The following is a 20,305-nucleotide window of genomic DNA, read 5'->3' on the forward strand; positions in this document are numbered from 1 at the left end:
TGAAGCTCTAGGTCCAGTTCTGATAAAAGGTCACAGACCTAAAACATTTACTCTGTTTTTCTCTGTAAAAAAATGCAGCTAAACCTACTGAGTATTTCTTGTATTTCCTGGTTTAACCTCAGAGTACTAGCATCTGCAGTATTTTACTTTGAGTTTTCCAGATTACTTCAGTAGACATGTGTATTGTATTCCCCGTTCTGCTTGCAGCAGAGTAACACTGACTCACTGTGAATAATGTAAAAAGGAATGTGCAGCACTTTTTTCTGCAATTATACCAAGTAAGTAAATAATTGTGGAAAAGTGCATGTTATCTAACTTTACTGTTTAAAACTGCTCGATATAGCCAAGGTATCTTCGTAAATTACATATTATTTCAGATAGCCTCTTGCACAGATATGCTTTTTTCTGCTCTCTAAAGGCAAGGGACACTCATTAGTCTCAACACCCACAAGCAATTTAGATGAAAATAAAATAACTAAGCAATATCTTTAATTAAATTAAATTTCATTAAATTCAAAGTGTAATACTATTAAGTTACAACAAAATTCAACCAAGGCATGACTACAAAAATCTAAAACTGAGTTTAGCTGACAATTTTAAATAAAGCCCGAAGTTATTTGTAGATAACCTCTTCTTTCTGCTTTCCATTCAAGAGCTTTGTATCTCAAAGTCTTCCTTTTTTTGGTTTGCTTTGCTGATCTAGAAATCTTGGATCTCCAAATAAAAACAGAATTCATCAGAATTGCTCCATTATTCTAAATATTATCATGATAAAAATGAAAATTGGTGGAAATATTCACCAGGTCAGACAGCATTTGATGCAGACTGAAACACAGTTAATGCTCGGGTCAAGGACCTGTCATTAAAGCTGAAAGAAAATTAGACTGTGCCAGGTTTTAAGAAGCAGGGAAAAGGTGGATAGGAAGGCAGTTGAGATTCAATGCAATGGTTGCGCAAAGCGAAATGCTTGGTAATGGAACTAGTAAAGAAAAATTTGTAGAGAGCGTATCAGTCAGAATAACACAATCATCAATCATTGTCACTCAAAATATGGTGGCAGAGATTATGATATGAAACTGATAAGCTCAAATAATGAGACTGGAAGGTTGGTGGCGCCTATCAAAACAGGAAGTGATGCGTCTTGAGCCTAGTGAAAGCAACACTGGAACAATGCAAGAGGCTGAATTAAGTGGGCAGAGAATTCACATGGGAATAAAGTTATGTTGAAATTAAGTTACTGGTGCTTGTTAGAATTTCTCATTTTTATACTGCAACATTGATATTGAGATTTCTTCTAGAAGCGATCACTGCGCTCAGCTCAGTGATTCCACAATGACAAATGCCCACCCTTTCATTGCTTCAGGTATTTAGTCAAAGGAAATTTTACAGTATAAATTCTTGGAACAAGAAAAATCCAACAATACCAGCCAATCCATAAGCGTTAGCTTTATTAAATGAGATTATAAAGAATTTCCCAAAATAACTTCTCCTAATGTCGTGTTTCTGTTCTGAAAACAGCCTTTTCACTTTTAACTTTCAAGACGGTAGATGAGTTGTTTCCATTCTGATTCAAAGGGCTCTGAAATGGCTGAAAACTCCAATTTGCAATCTGCAGAGTCCAACATGATGCTTGAAGGATGGGGTAGAAGAGGTGATTGGAGGTTTGTACACTCCCTACACTGTCTCGATTTCACCTCTGTAGGTTGTCAATGAAGTTTTTCAATGTGTTCAGTACCTTTCCAAATGAATCGTCTCCATTTTGGTTGATCACAACATTAAATCTTCTATGAGTTGATAACATGTTTGATCTCCAGGTTTTCTTTGAGAACATTCCAAAAGTATTTCTGCTGCCTGCCAAGAAGTCACCTGCCACAACAGATTTCCAAGACCCTTACTTTGGTAGTCCAGTGCCAGATACGTAAGCTAAATGTCATACCCAATCACAGAACTGGAGAAAGCCGTTTGACATGGGTAAGGAATTAGTTGGGAGACAAGAGGCAGAGAGTAGGAATGATAAGAGGAGCAAATTACTGCAGATGCTGGAATCTGTACTGAAAACAACAAATGGTGGAAATCACAGTGGGTTTGAAAAGAGAGAGTAAGCTAATATTTTGAGTCTAGGTGACTCTTCATCAGGGATGAAGACTCATCTCAACTCAAAACATTACCATTCTGTGTCTCATTGCTGATATCTGACCTGCCCTGATTTCCAGCATTTGTTGTTCTCAGTAGGAATAATGGGTTGTACACCACACAGCAAACTGTGACTAATGGTGTCCTGCAGAGATCGACACTTGGCCTTAATTTTTCATTTTATTTAAAAATGACTTTACTGGAGAAAGAGAGAACCATATAGCCAGTAAAGGGTGCAGATTGGAGTAGAAAGTTGCAAAGTTACAATGATAGACCAATGGACAAAATTGTGGCAGATGTAGTTCACTGTGGGGAACTTTCATGTCAGAAAAGGTAATGAAATACTCTCCATTTGCCTTTGCTATCATGTGATAAAATATAAAATTAAGACTCCAATCAGTGATTTGAGTTGAATGTAAATGATTCTATTTTGAAGAAGGGCAGCAAAGTTCCCCTCACTACACTTGCCAAAATTCATCCATCAATTAACAATACTGAAAGGAAAACTGAAAGAACAGCAGATGCTGTAAATCAGGACAAAAAACAAAGTTGCTTAAAAAGCTCAGCAAGTCTGGCAGCATCTGTGAAGGAATAAAATGGTCAATGTTTCAGGTCTGGTGACCCTTCCTCAGAACTGATGGTGGTGGCAACTGATGGTCTACATTCCGCTCGCAAAGAAGATTCTGAACAACCTGTTGCCTGGCACTTTAACGCACCACCCTGTTCCCTAGCCAACAACTCTGTCTCTGACTTGCTGCAGTGTTCCAGCAAAGCTCAATGCAAGCTGGAAAAACAACACCTCATTTTCCACTTGGGGACCCTGCAGCCCTCCAGAATCAATATCGAGTTCAATAATTTTAGGATCTAAACTCTCCCATGTCCCAACCCCTACCCCACACACCAGGTCTTGGTACCACATAGCCTGCCATTACACACCACCTTTTCTTAGTCAATAATAGCCCTCAATAACAACTATTCCCCCTCCCAGTCTGATCATTATGAACTCTTTGTCTGTCCAACTGCTGTTCTCTCTCTTTAGGATCTATCCTATTGTTTATTCCCTACGTCATTCCCCTTCCCTTTTCTCTGCATATAAACTGACGTTTTCCCAGCCACCATTAGTTCTGAGGAAGGGTCACCGGACTCAAAATGTTAATTCTGCTTTTTCCTTCACAGATACTGCCAGACCTGCTGAGCTTTTCCAGCAACTTTGTTTTTGAATACTAAAAAAGAGATCAGATGGAATCCTATCGGGGCCTGAGAAATGAGGGCTATGACAAGATTTGTGGTGGAATCATGTGCAATCAGTTTATGTTGGCTCCTATTTTCTATGTTTCTGTGAGAAGTCAAGCAAGGCCAATCTCAGAAGCAATTCACTGCACCATTTCTACATCAGCTGAGGGGCGACAGACGTTTCTCACTCAGCAGCACCAAGTTGCCAATTAAGGGGTATGTGGCAGCTTGGGAAAGCTGCCCACACACCAAACAGACTGTATGTTTATTCTACCAAATAGCTATGTTGGAAACTTGGTTGGAACTAAACCCACATTCCAGTCAAGACAGATCTACTGTTGGTCAGCAGATCTCAGCATCATCAGTCACGGGCACAGTCTGCACACAATCCAGGGGTTTGGCCACAGTCTGTTGTCTGCTTGAGTTGGGCACTGTTAGGTGATATATCCAACTACCACCCAAGGAGTGGGCAACGGTCAGTCCTGTATGGCAAATAGTCAGGGAAATTGCATATTGTCAGTCAGGGAGCTGCAAAGGAAGGACAGAGGTCTGCAGCGAATATAGTTCAAGACTATATGATTGATAAAGAGGCTGCATTGGGGTTCTGTAGGGGCAACCCAGGGGATCACTGCCAAAAGGGGTCAAGGAAATTAAAGTGGTGAAAATCAGCAGAGGCATTTATAGATGTGGGTTTAAGGACAGTGAAAGGGGACAAACTTAAGGTTTGGGAGTCAAGCGGAACATCATCGGACAGCACCGTAGATTATGGCAGGGGGACTACTGACTGTAACTATCACCATGGCCTCCGCAGGGAGGGCTAGGGTGAGCATCATTCAAATGCAGTGATGATGCTCAGCGGCAGGGAGGAGAGTTTGAGGCAGAGACACGGTTGCAGACGAAGCACAGGGAGTTGCTCTCAAACAGTGCACATTGGCTTTTGGGTAGTGCAAGATAGAAGGGGTCATGAAGGGTTGGAGGTGGTGGTATGTGGTGACATGGCACAGGTGAGTGCTGATGCTGCTGTCCGTGAGCTGTCGTCACTTGTTGCTCTGCAGATGAGAAGTATAAATTGAAAATGCTTTGGTCAATGCCAATGGCAGGGGGGTATCTGTGTCAGTTTGATGGATGGTTCCTGAATAACAAGCATAGCAAGGAACCTGTATGTGTGTCCACACAATGTAGCGTGTTAATACAGCAGTACTGAAAGCCTTTGGGACTGGCCAAAGTTTTCTTAAAAACCACTGATTGGGTGTGGGCATCCCTGGCTTGGTCTGCATTTACTGCCCACCCCTAACTACGCTCTAAGAGTTTATTACCTTGCTGTGAGTCTGGAGTCCCATGCAGACTAAACCAGGTAAAGATGGCCATTTCTTTCCCTAACTAACATTTGTAAACCAGATGGGTTTGTCTGACAATCGACAATGGTTTCAGATCATCATTGGATGCCTCATCCACGTTTTCACTAACTTCAAATTCCACCATCCGCCATGGCAGGATGCAAACTTGGGTACCCAGAACAGGGATAGCTGGATTAATTGTCTCGTGATAACATCATGACACCATTTCGTTCTCTTCTCGCGAGACTTTGCAGCAACCTACAGTTCAGATATAGAACAGGGAAACTAACAACAGAAGTGTTTATTTGGTAATTTGAGCCTGCTCCGCACTTCAACATGACCATGGTTGATCCTCTATCTCAACATGATATTCCAGCTTTCTCTCCATGTCCCTCAGTGCCTTTATTACCTAAAAATATATGAGTCTCTTTCTTGAACATACTTGGTGACCTGCCTCCTCAACATTTTATGGTAAAAAAAATCCATAGATTGATCACTCTGTGTGAAGAAATGTTTCTTATCTCTCAGCATTCTGAGACTGTTATACCTGACTCTTGATTCCCCAAACAGGTGAAATATTCACTGTGCATTCAGTCTATCTAGCCTTGATGGAATTCTTTATGCTTCTATCATATCCCCTTACATTTTCCTAAATTCTAGTGAATACAGGCCCAATCAAACTAAGGTCCCCTCACACAGCAGACTTATCATGCCCCACTTTGCCAAAACAATGTAAAATTAAGATCCTCACCTGGTTACTATCACAGTGCTGTTTGTGCAAGTGTAATGTGAGCAAAATGGCTGTCACAATGCTTGTGCAACGTTCAGCATTATTCACAATTCCTCAGATACAAAAACAGTCTATGCCAGCATGCAGCAAGACATAGACTGATAAATGGCATGATCCATTTTTGCCACAAAAACACCAGGAAATGATTATCTCCAACAAGACAGAATCTAACCACCTGTCAAGGTGCGTTTTGAATTCATCCCTGTGTTATTAAGCTAGGTCTCTGGATTCTTACTTCGGTATCATAACAAAACTGAATAGTTGAAATTCAATAGTGGAATCCCCACACTGCCACATCCAGTGAAAAGAACGTGCACTCGATCCACCATGTAAACACTGTCTCCAAAACAAATTCTACCCCTTACTCACCATAGTCTGTTCATCATCTAAAATGCACAAAGTAGAAGTTTGATGGAATACTCTCCACTTACCTGAATGAGTGCAGCTCCAATAATACTCAAGATAATCAAACACCATCCAGGCAAAACATTCCACTTGACTGGCATCTCCTGCACCACATTCACCATTGTCTCTCTCCAACACTGTTGCACATTGGCAGTAACATACATCATTTACAAGATAGAATGTAGCAACTCACCGACTCTCCCTCGACAGCACTTTCCAAATCCACAATCTCTATCACTTAGGACAGTGACAGCAAATGCCTATGTACACCACCAACTTATCCTCCAAGTCACAAGCCATTCTGATTCAAAACTATATCACTGTTCATTCATTGTTGTTGGGTAAAATTTGTGGAACTTTTCTCTTAAGGACAATTAGGGATGGATAATAAATGCTCGTCTAGACAGCAACATCCACAGCTCATTCTTTTTTTCAACTGTGACTACACTTCTAAAGTAGCTCCATTGGCTATAAAGTCCTTTGGGATATTCTGAGACTGTGAAAAACACTACAGACAAACAGGACATTCTTTGTTCTATTATTTGAATGAGCAAGAAATCCTGGAGCTTTGTAAGGAGAAAGAATTTTTCATCTTGAAAGTTTTGCAAACAGTAGCACGTTCATTATGTACTGAAGTAACAATCCAGAGATCCAGCTTAATAACGCAGCATTGAGTTCAAAACTCACCATGACAGATTATTAATTAAATTCAATCGATTAAATAAATCTGGAACATAAAGCTAGGCCTCAGTAACGGTGACTTGGAAATTAATGGATTGTCATAAGATCCTGTGTCTATTATTCAAGGCTCACAGCAAAGCAAATAACTCTCAACTTCCCAGTGAAACAGTCATGTGTGCCATTTATTAACATCAAATTGTCATGATAAAATGTACAGAGTGATTATCCATAATTCAGTTGGGTTGCTGCACAAAAGGGAGAGTGGACTTGCATCACAGCATGAGTGCCATGCCCCACACCTGAGGCTGGTTGGGGTGAGCTGCACCAGGAGATGGCTATCACAGTGCTCACCCAATTGCCAAGATTAAGAGTAAACTTCCAAATCTGTGCATCTTCCTGCTCCTCTTTGTCATCCCTAGCCTCCCAGAGTCCTGGATCACATCCAGCTGGAACTTATGGCCGTGCCATCTTGGAGACTGCCTAGGCCCCTTTCATCATTTCAAATTGCAAAGTCATCCTTGTCATACGTGCACACCGTTGGAGTAACCTTTTGGTGGCATTTATAGCATTCGCCACTGAACATCTCACCCTAACAGTACTGTGGGTCTAAATGTGCCACATCTATTCAAAACATCAACTTGTCACCACATTCTCCAGGTTGTTGGGATTAAACAATAAAGGTTGGCCTTGCCAGCGATGCTCACATCCTATAATTCAATAAAATTAGAATATTTGGAAAAAGAAAATATTTACATCGCAACTGTCATAAACTTCAGAAATCCTGAAGCACTTTTGAAGGAATGATGTACTTGACAAATGTAGTCACTGAACACACACCAGCCCACAAATCCTAGTTACCAGAGAAGTATGCCGACATGTATTAAAATTTGAAAAATTTTGTTTTTTTTTGGCTACAAATGGCTCAAATGCTACTTCTAGGTGAAATGAAGAGAACACAAAGAAGTGTGCAGATATAGTGACATCAGTAGCACATGTGCAGATTCATCTTAAACCTCTTTGTGGCCAAGTGGTTTCATCAATCCCTTTTACACATGCATGGGGGCTGGCAGCTATTTTATCAGCCATTTTGGAGTCCAGGGTAATTATTCTTTTTTTTGGTTAGTTGTTTCATTTGTATAATGACTACAGCTTAACATTGATAGCATTAGTGGTAGTATTGAAGTACAGGGTAGCATTGAGCAGTATTGGTTAACCAAGGAACTGATAAAACTAGTAGAGTAAAAGTCATTGTGCACAGAAGCAAAAAGATGGGATGAAATGCAAAAATTAAATCTGCAGTTTTGATCAAATAAGATCAGCTGTTTTCTTGTTATTAATGAAACAACCTATTAGAATAAACTGCTTGAACTACAAAAACAGTAAAAGATGCAGTGGATCCATCTGTTTTGCTATGGTAGAATTCAACTATAATCTCATATCCATGAGATATCCATTAGGCTGCCCCTTGTGTATAAAAATGCAAAAGCTTAACATAGCTTAACATACATTGTGGAAGCTGGCACTGTGCTGATAATGTGATTCTGTTACTGCCTTCTAAAGTATATTTTATTTGTTGACTGACATTGTCACTTATGTGTTCTCTGTGGAATTTTCATAGAGAGGTAATACATAATGCTGAATAAAAAGATTATCGTAATGCTTTCAGCAGTAATGTGAGTGATGTAAAGTAACTGACATTATGCTTTTGTGAATATTTCATATATGGCATATTAATGTCAGACTGCTACCATAGGAAATGATTATCATTTTTAAAAAATTTTATCATACAAGCTCATCATCTTCTATGCTTGTTTTGGGAGTTCAAAGAGAAAATGTTGCACTACCTTGGTTACAACTTCCAATGTAAAATGTTATTAATTATTCAATTCTAACCTGTTTAGAAGTAGCAAATTGCATTTTTTATTTAGAAATTTTACAAAAATATAACGTTAACTTGTCAGAAGTGATTACTACTGTTTCTCAGTGCTTAAAAAGCTTCACTTTTTAAAAGTTATGAGGCAAAGTTTAAAACAAAAATAAGGCAATGAACAGGTATTATCCCAGTCCTAAACGTGTGAGTTAATTAGTACAATATTAGAGCAAACAGAACTTCAAATTGTACTTACCAAGCAGAGACTTACTGTCTTTCATCAAATTTGATAATGTGGATCAGATAAGTTTCAAGCCAGAAATTAAAGAACGTAAATAAAAACTGCCAGACAACAATGTTTCTTTAACTACAGAAGGCTGCAAATGCTTTTTACACCAATTATAAATAATGTCCAAACTCATAATTCCTTCAGAATTACTGAAGTCATGGATTATATTTCATGCATACAACTTACAGATTATTGCCTTTAATAATTTAGGTCATTTTGTCTAAACAAAATAGACTAATAAAATATATTTGATAGAAAAAGTATACGTGTACTGAAATTACAAACCCCTTTTATCCTTAAAACACATCTTGCACCATGGACAGGTACACACACACACACACACAACAATAAACTAGCTTCGGAGAGATTTCTTTTAAACCACAATATCAAAGTAATATTCTGTGTATTTAGTTCAGAAAACACACGTTTTCTTTAATGCTTTATTTAATACTCACTACTACTTGAAAGCTCTATGAAGGGATCAATGCTAACCCCTGAGGACAGCCTATGCACAGCAAGAAAGATAGTGACTCCCCTGTGCTCTCTCCAGGTCAGTACCAAGGACCGTGTTAGCAGATATGCACCAGACCCTTAGCAGCTAGCTCTGCTGCTACCAGTAATTAGCTTGGACAGCTCTGGCTCCTAGAGAGGCAGCAAGGCTACATCATAATGAGCTCAGCTGGGATTAGCAGGACAGGGCAGGGAACAGAGAGAGATGAGGCCTTCTATATCACGTATGTAGTGAGGAGATCAAACGAACACGGCTGGCTAGGTTATCCCCTCACCACCTTATTCAACAAATGAAGCACGGCAGTGTGCAAAATACAGGCTAATGAAGAGCGACACCTCCAACAGATGAGAGCCACATTAATTAACACAATCCCCCTATCACATTATACAGATACTGTTACCACTACTAAACTTGTCACTACAGCTGATAGGAAGAGACTGGCTTATTTGATAAAAGAAGTTTGCCTGTTTTATCCTTGCAAGGAATTCCTCTGTGTGGCATTTAAGCACCAGAAGATCAGACGGAAGTGATATGGCTCTGCATGTGTAAATTTGCAAAAGAAAAAGAAACTCACTTTTCAGTCAATAGCTTTTTGTGTTCCTGCTTGAAGTATGCTAGTTCATTCCATACACCATCACAATCTTCCTGCCGCAACTGCCAGGGCTCAGCACGCTGTATTTTGATTTTGCCACTTTTATTTCTGGAACATGATGTAAACCACAAATATTGAGAGGTTCTTTCCTTTTCCCAGCATTAAGATTTTAGGGTAAGAAAAATACTGCTAATCTCTATAGTTACCAAGAATTCTACCAGAATTCAGTTTAAATAACTGATTCAACAGTAAAAACACTGCCCTACAAATATTATACAAACGTTTTTGAAACCAAATAATCATTTTAACATTTTACAAGTTTCTTAACTAAAATCTAGTGCCAGGATCCTGCTCAAATGTTTAACAGGATCATGTAAAATAGAACTTCATCATTGCAAGTCTGCAAGTAAAATAAATTTCTTGTACTGCTCACCAGAATGTAGAAAAGAATTCCATTTTACATATTTCAACAAAAATACTGTATTCTGTATGAGAAGGAATTGTTACATAATTAGGGATGCTCTCTTCCTTGCAGCCAAACATGGCTGGGCCAGTACGCCATATGTTAAACATAGGATATTATTTTCCCCCAGAAAATGTTAAAATCAAAGCAAATCTCAGAGGTATGCGCCACCTACCCATACCAGCAATCCTATTGTCCAATTATTGTTGAATTATGCACTTTACATTTGTTTCCACTGGGAATTTAGAATCCTTAACAGCAATCAAACAAAAAGGAGACTTTTGTGCCATCTGTATGTGCTAGATCCTATCTCTGGTCCCTGAAGGATTTGAACCAGTATTTTGCCTATTTTCGAATTCACGACTAGTTAAGGTTCATCCATTAAAGGGGCAGAGTTTAGAAAAAGGTACTGGCTCCAAATTAATTTAATTATAACAATTTAAGAATGCTTATTTCATTACACTCAAAGAATTACTTTTTAATGCTAATTTTAATTATAGATTCCTACTTTTTTGACAGGTACACTTAAACAGATAATTTGTGAGTAAGCCCTGCTGATGAACATTGACAATAATATGGCAAAATAAGGATATGCTAATGAACAGATAAATGAAGAGGGAAAATGCACATAACAATTAGTATCTAAATTAAATCTTTTCATATGAGTCACATACCCTGGATGTGGCCCGTGTTCATTCATTGCATTTCCAGGATTTTCCTTTTTTATTTCAAATTTTCAGTATGTGCATTTTTCTTTTATCAACAATGATCTAAACTGAACCAAAGATTTCTCTTTCAGGGCAAGATTCATTGCCTGAGACATATAAATCAAAGATCAGATTATAAACACCAAGTCACTTTCAATTGAACCGAAAGTTTGCACGTTCTTACTTGATTTGTTCCACTTCCAGGTTCTTTAGTTGGCCCTTAAGCATTCTGTAGTTGCTCTGTAAAGTTTGTAGACGCTCCAGTCGCTGATCATGAGCTCTCCTCAATTCCTCATTCTCTTTGTCCTAAGCAGGAAATTAAAAGCAACAGCACAATTATTTAAATCAGTGAAACAGTGTTCTCATTGAGCTAATGTACTACAAACTGGATGAAGTCTGTCTAGTTTCATTATGGTAAGTAAACAACAAGTTTTAATTCTGAATTAATCACACCTATGTGAACAACCGCAAGTTGATTTGTTATCATTCATTTTCCCAAGCGCAATTAAACACAATTAAAGGCAGTCTAATAATCAATGGTACTGTATGATATCAAAATAAATCCTTATGTAGGTGGTCTCAGCAAGAAACAAAATAGTCTGATGATTTAGCAAAATGGAACAAATTGTCAAATTCATAGTTAAAAATTAATAGTAATTATACCTATTGTCTGTCTTATAAATCAAGTTAGACTGAAAGACTAATTCAGTAAACTTGTTATTGTCTAATGCCCCAGTTTTCACTTAATTTAGCAAGAATTTAGTGCTATCAGATTGGAAACAATACACTTTCTACATATCAGAATTTTACTTTGAAGATGGGCAAATGGTGGTCGCTTAAAATTCTGAAAATAGTTTGTAAATTTATGAACACCAAAAGCAAAGAAATATCTCTACTCATATTATTCATTCATACTGTCCCTACAGTGTGGAAATAAGCCCTTCGGCCCAACAAGTCCACACCAACCCTCAGAACATCCCACCCAGACCCATCCCCCTAATCTACATGTCCCTGAACACCAAGGGCAATTTAGCATGGCCAGTCCAACTAGCCTGCACATCTCTGGACCGTGGGAGGAAACTGGTGCACCCGGATGAAACCCAGGTAGACATGGGGAGAATGTGCAAACTCCACACAGACAGTCATCCAAGGGTGAAATCAAACCTAGGTTCCAGATGCTGTGAGGCAGCAGTGCTAACCACTGAGCCACCATGCCACCCTTTTCATATGCTGCCATCACATAAAAACTCTCTTATCCCTACTCTCTGCATTTTGCCAGTCAGCCAATCCTCTATCCATGCCAGTAACTTGCCCCTAACACCATGGGCTCTTATCTTATTTCGCAGCATCCTGTGCAGCACCCTGTCATGCATGGGGTGAAAATTTATGAGGGGCACAGATTGGGTAGACAGAAGGAACATTTCTCCTCAGTGGAGGGATCAATGACCAGTTTGCATGGATTTAAAGTAAGAGACAGAAACTTCAGATGAGATGCCAGGAAATAATTTTTCACCCAGAAGATAGTGAGAATCTCGAACTCACTGTCTGTATGAGTGGTAAAGGCAGAAGCCCTCACAAAATCTGCTAAGTATTCATATGTGCACTTTGTACGTATGGGCCAAGTGCTGCATTAGAATATGCAATTAGAATAGTTAGGTGCTTATTTTTGACCAGTGCAGACTCAGTGGGCCAAAAGGCCTCTTTTCAGTGCTTGAGATTGCTATGATTCTGTTACATCTACATATACCTTCATCATCATGTCATATGTAAACAAGCTCTATTTCAGGCTTTGTGTATCTTCTACCAGAAATGAATTCTGAACCTAAGTGTACCTCTGACTCTCCAGTCCTGTTTCAGAATTAAATCTCTTTTATACTGTCAAAAATAATCTACATTTAAGTTTTAAAAAAGAACCAAAGCGGGAAATCTCATCTGCTTTGAAGTAACCAGAGCAGAGATGTACATTTATGATCATACAAATATCTTGATGTCTTCAACATTATTTTGTTGGTGACAATTTATTACTCCTATACATACATAGTAGAGTTCTGTTAAACAGTTTCCAAGGTCAGGCATTTGTCAGTGTTTTTTTTTTAATTAGTATTGCAATGGCCATATTAAACACAGCAGAAATGATGAATGATAGAAACCAAAGAATGATAAAGGGAACACATAAATACCATATATGAAGCCTGAAAATATGTTCAATAACGAGACATACTTTTAAACAGGTTGACAGGAAATGAATTCAGCATGAGACATTAAGGTAAAGCAAGATTCTTGAAAAAGTTTATGTTATGTAATGGCACCTTTCAATTTCAGCAGGAGTTGGAGAAATGCAATAATGATGTTATGCAAAAAAGTTATTTAAGTAGTGGGTACTGGCCAAGGTTCCCCTTAAGTTTTTGTTGTGCATGGTCCACTCATTAACGTACTCAGCCCTTCAAATTTTTTTTGCAAGACTACATATGGTAACTTAAACGAAGCAACTTGTGTTCGACCTGAGCAGTAAACTGTGGGTATTCCAGGCAGCATTCCAGGAGAATACAATAAACAATTATGCCAAGATAATAAAATGTGAGGCTGGATGAACACAGCAGGCCAAGCAGCATCTCAGGAGCACAAAAGCTGACGTTTCGGGCCTAGACCCTTCATCAGAGAGGGGGATGGGGGGAGGGAACTGGAATAAATAGGGAGAGAGGGGGAGGCGGACCGAAGATGGAGAGTAAAGAAGATAGGTGGAGAGGGTGTAGGTGGGGAGGTAGGGAGGGGATAGGTCAGTCCAGGGAAGACGGACAGGTCAAGGAGGTGGGATGAGGTTAGTAGGTAGCTGGGGGTGCGGCTTGGGGTGGGAGGAAGGGATGGGTGAGAGGAAGAACCGGTTAGGGAGGCAGAGACAGGTTGGACTGGTTTTGGGATGCAGTGGGTGGGGGGGAAGAGCTGGGCTGGTTGTGTGGTGCAGTGGGGGGAGGGGATGAACTGGGCTGGTTGAGGGATGCAGTGGGGGAAGGGGAGATTTTGAAACTGGTGAAGTCCACATTGATACCATATGGCTGCAGGGTTCCCAGGCGGAATATGAGTTGCTGTTCCTGCAACCTTCGGGTGGCATCATTGTGGCAGTGCAGGAGGCCCATGATGGACATGTCATCAAGAGAATGGGAGGGGGAGTGGAAATGGTTTGCGACTGGGAGGTGCAGTTGTTTGTTGCGAACTGAGCGGAGGTGTTCTGCAAAGCGGTCCCCAAGCCTCCGCTTGGTTTCCCCAATGTAGAGAAAGCCGCACCGGGTACAGTGGATGCAGTATACCACATTGGCAGATGTGCAGGTGAACCTCTGCTTAATGTGGAATGTCATCTTGGGGCCTGGGATGATATTCTGCCTGGGAACCCTGCAGCCATATGGTATCAATGTGGACTTCACCAGTTTCAAAATCTCCCCTTCCCCCACTGCATCCCTAAACCAGCCCAGTTCATCCCCTCCCCCCACTGCACCACACAACCAGCCCAGCTCTTCCCCCCCACCCACTGCATCCCAAAACCAGTCCAACCTGTCTCTGCCTCCCTAACCGGTTCTTCCTCTCACCCATCCCTTCCTCCCACCCCAAGCCGCACCCCCAGCTACCTACTAACCTCATCCCACCTCCTTGACCTGTCCGTCTTCCCTGGACTGACCTATCCCCTCCCTACCTCCCCACCTACACCCTCTCCACCTATCTTCTTTACTCTCCATCTTCGGTCCGCCTCCCCCTCTCTCCCTATTTATTCCAGTTCCCTCCCCCCATCCCCCTCTCTGATGAAGGGTCTAGGCCCGAAACGTCAGCTTTTGTGCTCCTGAGATGCTGCTTGGCCTGCTGTGTTCATCCAGCCTCACATTTTATTATCTTGGAATCTCCAGCATCTGCAGTTCCCATTATCTCTGAAACAATTATGCCAACTTGTGTTAGATCGAAAAATGGAACTGTTTTAATAGCCAGTAAAAATGACTAAGAAAATAATAGAGGGAGAAAGCAGACCCAGACAGAAAACTAGCCAGTAATATAAGTTTTAAAACAGGGAACAGTAAGAAAAGCTAATACTGATTCTTCCAGCGAGACCGTAAGAGTAAATTGATAAGAGAAAACTGTGCAATGTTGGAGGCTTCCTCACTGTAGAAGATGATTGAAAGTAAAGAGCTGAAAGGGAGGGAAAACTTAGAACAATCATTATTACCAGGAAAAAGGTGCTAAGGAAATTAACTGGCATGAAATTTGACAATATCCAGGGTCAGATGGTAGGAGTTCTAGGGTCTTCTAGAAAGACAGAAAACAGTTAATGATAGGCTAGTTAGCCCAATATCTGCCCTGCAAAACTTATAAGAGTGCATTATTAAGGAAGGTACAGTGGAACACTTAGAAAATCATGACAAGATTACGCAGAGATGGTTTCAGGAAAAACAATTGCATTAAAGTCTATGATTCATGAAAGTGAAGTAACGAATATGGTGGATAAAGGGGAACCTGCAGATTGATTTACAGAAGGCATTTGATAAAGAGCCACATCAAAGGATACTACCTAAAATAAGATCTCATTGTGTAAGAGGTAATATTTTAGCATAGATAAAAGACTGGCTAGTTAACAACAAGCAGGAGGGTTCAATAGTTTTTTTTGGTTTGGAAAGTTGTATCTAGTACACTACCACATAGATTAGTGTATGGGGAAACTGCAATATACATCAATTTCTTGGAAATGAAGATGTGGGAGTTATATTTTCCATTGACATAAGTTGTCAAGAGGAAGGAGTGATTCTGCAAAGAAATACAGATAGGTTAAGTGGTGGAGCAAAAATGCAGCAAATGGACTACGAGGTGGGAATACATGAACTTTTCCATTTTGGCAAGGAGGATTAGAAAACAGGACAGGACTTTCAAGCAGAAGAGGATTCCAAAATTCAGGCTGGTTCTGGATGTCCTGGTACATGAAGCAGAAAAATTCAGTACACAGGTTCAGGAAGTGATTTTGAACTGTAATTTTTTTTATTGCAAGGGGAATGGAACATAAGAATGGAAAATATTGAAAAATGCACAGCAAAATTATGTTGGTTTCTTCCAAGCTCGCAGATGTCCTTTGCTAATGGGTTCAATCAATCCTTAACAGAATTATAGTTAAAATTTGCTCAATCTCTGTATTGTGTTTAAGAAAACAAATATAGGTTTTAACAACACTATAGACTTTTGGTCAAACTTGGTGATTCGTTTTTGAAACATTTTAAGTTTACGTCTGTGAAATAAACTCTGATCCAAAAATCGAGTTAAGGATCACTATATGTGATTAGAGCACAATGTTTGTGTCCAATTCAGACAGTATGTTCAAGTCATCCTTCTTCGAACAACTTGCTCAAGAGGTGCAGAGAAACAAATATGCAATCTACCTAAAGGAAACCAGGAGACTTTCCAAACTCTCAAAGTACAGTGGACACAGTGGCTTTGGTAATCAATGCTCTGTGATCAGCCCAAGGGGCTTGGATGTGACATAACGAGGTGTTCAATGAGTTCACGCACCAGTCAAAGTGTCATTACATGACATATCCCACCAAATACACAACTAAACTTAGCGCACAATGCACCACACCTCACTGCTCACCTTTCTTTCATCTTTATCAGTCAGAACTCGTATCTCACATTCCTGACATCCTCACTGTAATGGGGTACAAGCCTCCCACCCACATCCAACAGCTTGCACACACAAAATTTGCTCTTCACCAAAGACAACCATACCAGGCAAACCCTCATAAAGTCATTGCCATATGTTCCTCTTTCATGAAGAGCAGGATAGCAAACAACCAGAGGGGGCAGCAGCTAACTGGAGAGGTTGAGCATGGCTGCACGCTCTCAAATCCAGATGGAGATGGTGAACACAGTCACTGGAGTGACCCTGATTGAGGCTGTGAGCAGCAGTGAAACTTAAGCATTGAAGATGATGGTATGGTCATACCATATCCTCTCTTTTATAAATGTGGATTCCCCCTCATCCCAAAATCCCTTCTGATTCACAAGGAGTGGTGCTATCTGATATCTCAAGTATTCCTTCTCTATCAGGAAGGGTAGTGAAGGCAATGAGGATTTGTAAACTAATAACAAGAATAGACAACTCAGCAACTCAAGCCTCCTCTGCCATTCAATTTGGTCATGATTATTTTGATTGTTCCACTTTCTCACCCATTGTAGTAACTGTTCACCTCCTTGTTTATCAAGAATCTATTTACTTCTACCTTAAAGTCATTTAAGGACACATTTGCTCAAAAGGCAGTGTAAGCAAAGTTCTAAGGACTTCTGCCCCTGCGCAAGAAAAAATGTTTTCTCATCTCTGTCTGAATGGTTTCGGGGAATCAGACAACAAACACTTCACAGATTGGAGTCATACCTAACACATGGAAAAATGGTTGCATTTGTTGGTTCTGAATCTCAAGAGATCACAACTGAGTCCCTCTGGGATAACGTCCTAGGCCCAATCATCTTCAGTAGCTTCAATGTCATTTCCTCTGTCATATAGGCAGATGTAGGGATGGCTGCACAATGTTCAGTGCCATTCACAGCCTCCCAGATACTGAAGTAATTGGCATCTATGTGCAGCAAGAAGCAATATCCTTGCTGTGAAAAGTAACATTCCTGCCACACAAGGGCCCTGCAATGACTACCTCAACCAAGAATCTATCCAACGCCCTTTGACATTTAATGGCATTGCCATAATTGAATCTTCCACTATCTACATTCAGGGTTTTCCATTGAACAGAAATTGAACTAGACAGGCCATGTAATATTGTAGCTACAAAAACAAAGTCAAAAGCTGTGGTGAGCAACTGACATCCTGACTGCCTAAAGTGCTATGTGCAAGGCACAAGTCAAGAGTGTGACAGAATAAATTCCATTTGCTCAAATGAGGGTAGCTCCAACAAAGGTCAAGATGCTCACCATCCACATCAAAGTAGCCATTATTTAGCACCCCATTCACCACTGACACAAAGTTTCAGCGGTTTGTGCCACCAGTAAGATTCAAAGCAGTAACTCATCAACTCTCTTCCAACAATATTCTCCATACTTGCAACCATTATCATCTAGAAGGCAAAAGTCGGCAGATACTTATTAACACCACCACTTACAAGGTACTGTCCACGCCACACACAGCATCCTGACTCTGAATTATATTGCCGTTCCTTCTCTGCCATTGGATCAAAAATCCTGGAATTGTCGATATCCCTACACCACATGGACTGCAGCAATTCAGACGCAATTCATCACCAGCATTTCAGGAATGGAAAATAAAGGTTGGTTTAACTGGTGATGGGATTTTCCAATTTTTTTAAAAATCACCTTTCAACATAACCCCACCTTCGTTTTCCATTGTAAGATATCAAAGCAGCTACATAAGTGGTGATAGAAAAGTAGGTGGAAAGGATACCACCAGGCACTGATGTTGAATATGATTTTAAAAACTGAAGCAGAATCTACACCTAGTGAGACTGAAGAAATGGGTGTGCTGCAGCCAGGGTAGCAATCATGATAGCACAGAGACCAATTCATGAGACAGCAAAGTTGCACATGATTTTTGCTATAGAATACTCAATTGAGGATTTCAATTGCATGCTGTACAAAAGACAGATGGTGAGTTTACATCCTGAAGTGTTTGGCCTGTCATGGAAGAGTAGTAATAATATTGAGGACAGGCTGGTTAGCTCTGTTGGCTACACAGCTGGCTTGAGTTACAAGGTTTTACCAAAAGCGTGGGTCCATTTCCTGTACCAGCTGAGGTTACCATGAAGGATTCTCCTTCTCTACCTGTCCCTTTGCCTCAGGCATGGTGATCTTCAGGTTAAACTGGCTGTCCGGCAGAAGGCAGAGAGTTGGGATAAAAGGCTCTTTTTCGGAATGGTAACTGGTGACGAGTGGTGTCCTACAGGGTTCAGTGTTGGAGCCGCAGCTGTTCACTTTATACATTAATGATATGGATGAAGGGACAGGGGGCATTCTGGCAAAGTTTGCCGATGATACAAAGATAGGTGGACAGGCAGGTAGTACTGAGGAGGTGGGGAAGCTGCAGAAAGATTTAGACAGTTTAGGAGAGTGGTCCAGGAAATGGCTGATGAAATTCAATGTGAGTAAATGTGAGGTTTTGCACTTTGGCAAAGAGAATACAGGCATGGACTATTTTCTAAATGGTGAGAAAATTCGCAAAGCAGAAGTACAAAGGGATCTGGAAGTGTTGGCCCAGGATTCTCTAAAGGTTAACTTGCAGGTAGAGTCCGTAATTAAGAAAGCAAATGTAATGTTGTTGTTTATCTCAAGAGGGTTGGAATAGAAATACAGTGATGTGCTTCTGAGGCTTTATAAAGCTCTAGTTAGGCCCCATTTAGAATACTGTGTCCAATTCTGGGCCCCGCACCTCAGGAAGGACATACCAGCCCTGGAGCATGTCCAGCAGAGATTCACACAGATAATCCCTGGAATGGCAGGTTTAACGTATGATGAATGGCTAAGGATCCTGGGATTGTACTCATTAGAGTTTAGAAAGTTGAGAGGAGATCTAATAGAAACTTACAAGGTAATGTATGGTTTGGAAGGGGTGGACGCTAGGAAGTTGTTTCCGTTAGGCGAGGAGACTAGGACCTGTGGGCACAGCCTTAAAATTAGAGGGGGTAAATTTAAAACTGAAATGAGACTATATTTCTTCAGCCAGAGAGTGGTGGGCTTGTGGAATTCATTGCCGCAGAGTCAAGTGGAGGCCGGGACGTTGGATGCCTTCAAGGCAGAGATCGACAAATCCTTGATCTCAGAAGGAATCAAGGTCTACGGGAGAGTGCAGGGAAGTGGAGTTGAAATGCCCATCAGCCATGATTTAAATGGCAGAGTGGACTTGATGGGCCGAATGGCCTTACTTCCACTCCTATGTCTAATGGTCTTATGGTCTAAACACCACCAGTCAGCTGTCTCTCATGAAAAAGCAGCCCTCTGATCTGGGGAGGCTATTTAGTAATAGTATTACACGTTTTGTAAAGAAAGCTAATCTGCTTTAAAATGTGCACAAGGAGTCTTACAAAATGGCTACAAGAAACCAAAAGACTTCATTGTGGATTGAGCTGCAGCCAAAAGCAGACAATCAGACTGTGTTCTCTTAAGAGGCAACAACAAAACCTCATCAGAGAATTCAAAGATTTTAGGATGGCCCAATGAAACTTTATAAGGTGTGAAGACTATAATGCTTCTATAATGTCAAACATGCGTCAGGAAGCACATCTTAAGGAATTCCACATTAATTGACATTTC

General features: G+C 40.4%; 1 protein-coding gene across 1 annotated transcript in view; it reads right to left on the minus strand.

Moving 5' to 3' along the window:
• Positions 1 to 20,305, minus strand: part of cntln (centlein, centrosomal protein) — a 465,635-nt gene that overhangs the window by 262,693 nt on the left and 182,637 nt on the right. The window contains exons 12-13 of the mRNA XM_048527488.2: positions 11,196 to 11,317; positions 9,824 to 9,949 (exon numbers count right to left, since the gene is read on the minus strand). Coding sequence (XP_048383445.2) covers positions 9,824 to 9,949; positions 11,196 to 11,317 — 248 coding nt within the window. The remainder of the gene's footprint in view (positions 1 to 9,823; positions 9,950 to 11,195; positions 11,318 to 20,305) is intronic.

Source organism: Stegostoma tigrinum, chromosome 3, assembly GCF_030684315.1.
Source record: "Stegostoma tigrinum isolate sSteTig4 chromosome 3, sSteTig4.hap1, whole genome shotgun sequence".
In the NCBI taxonomy this organism is placed as follows: Eukaryota; Metazoa; Chordata; class Chondrichthyes; order Orectolobiformes; family Stegostomatidae; genus Stegostoma; species Stegostoma tigrinum.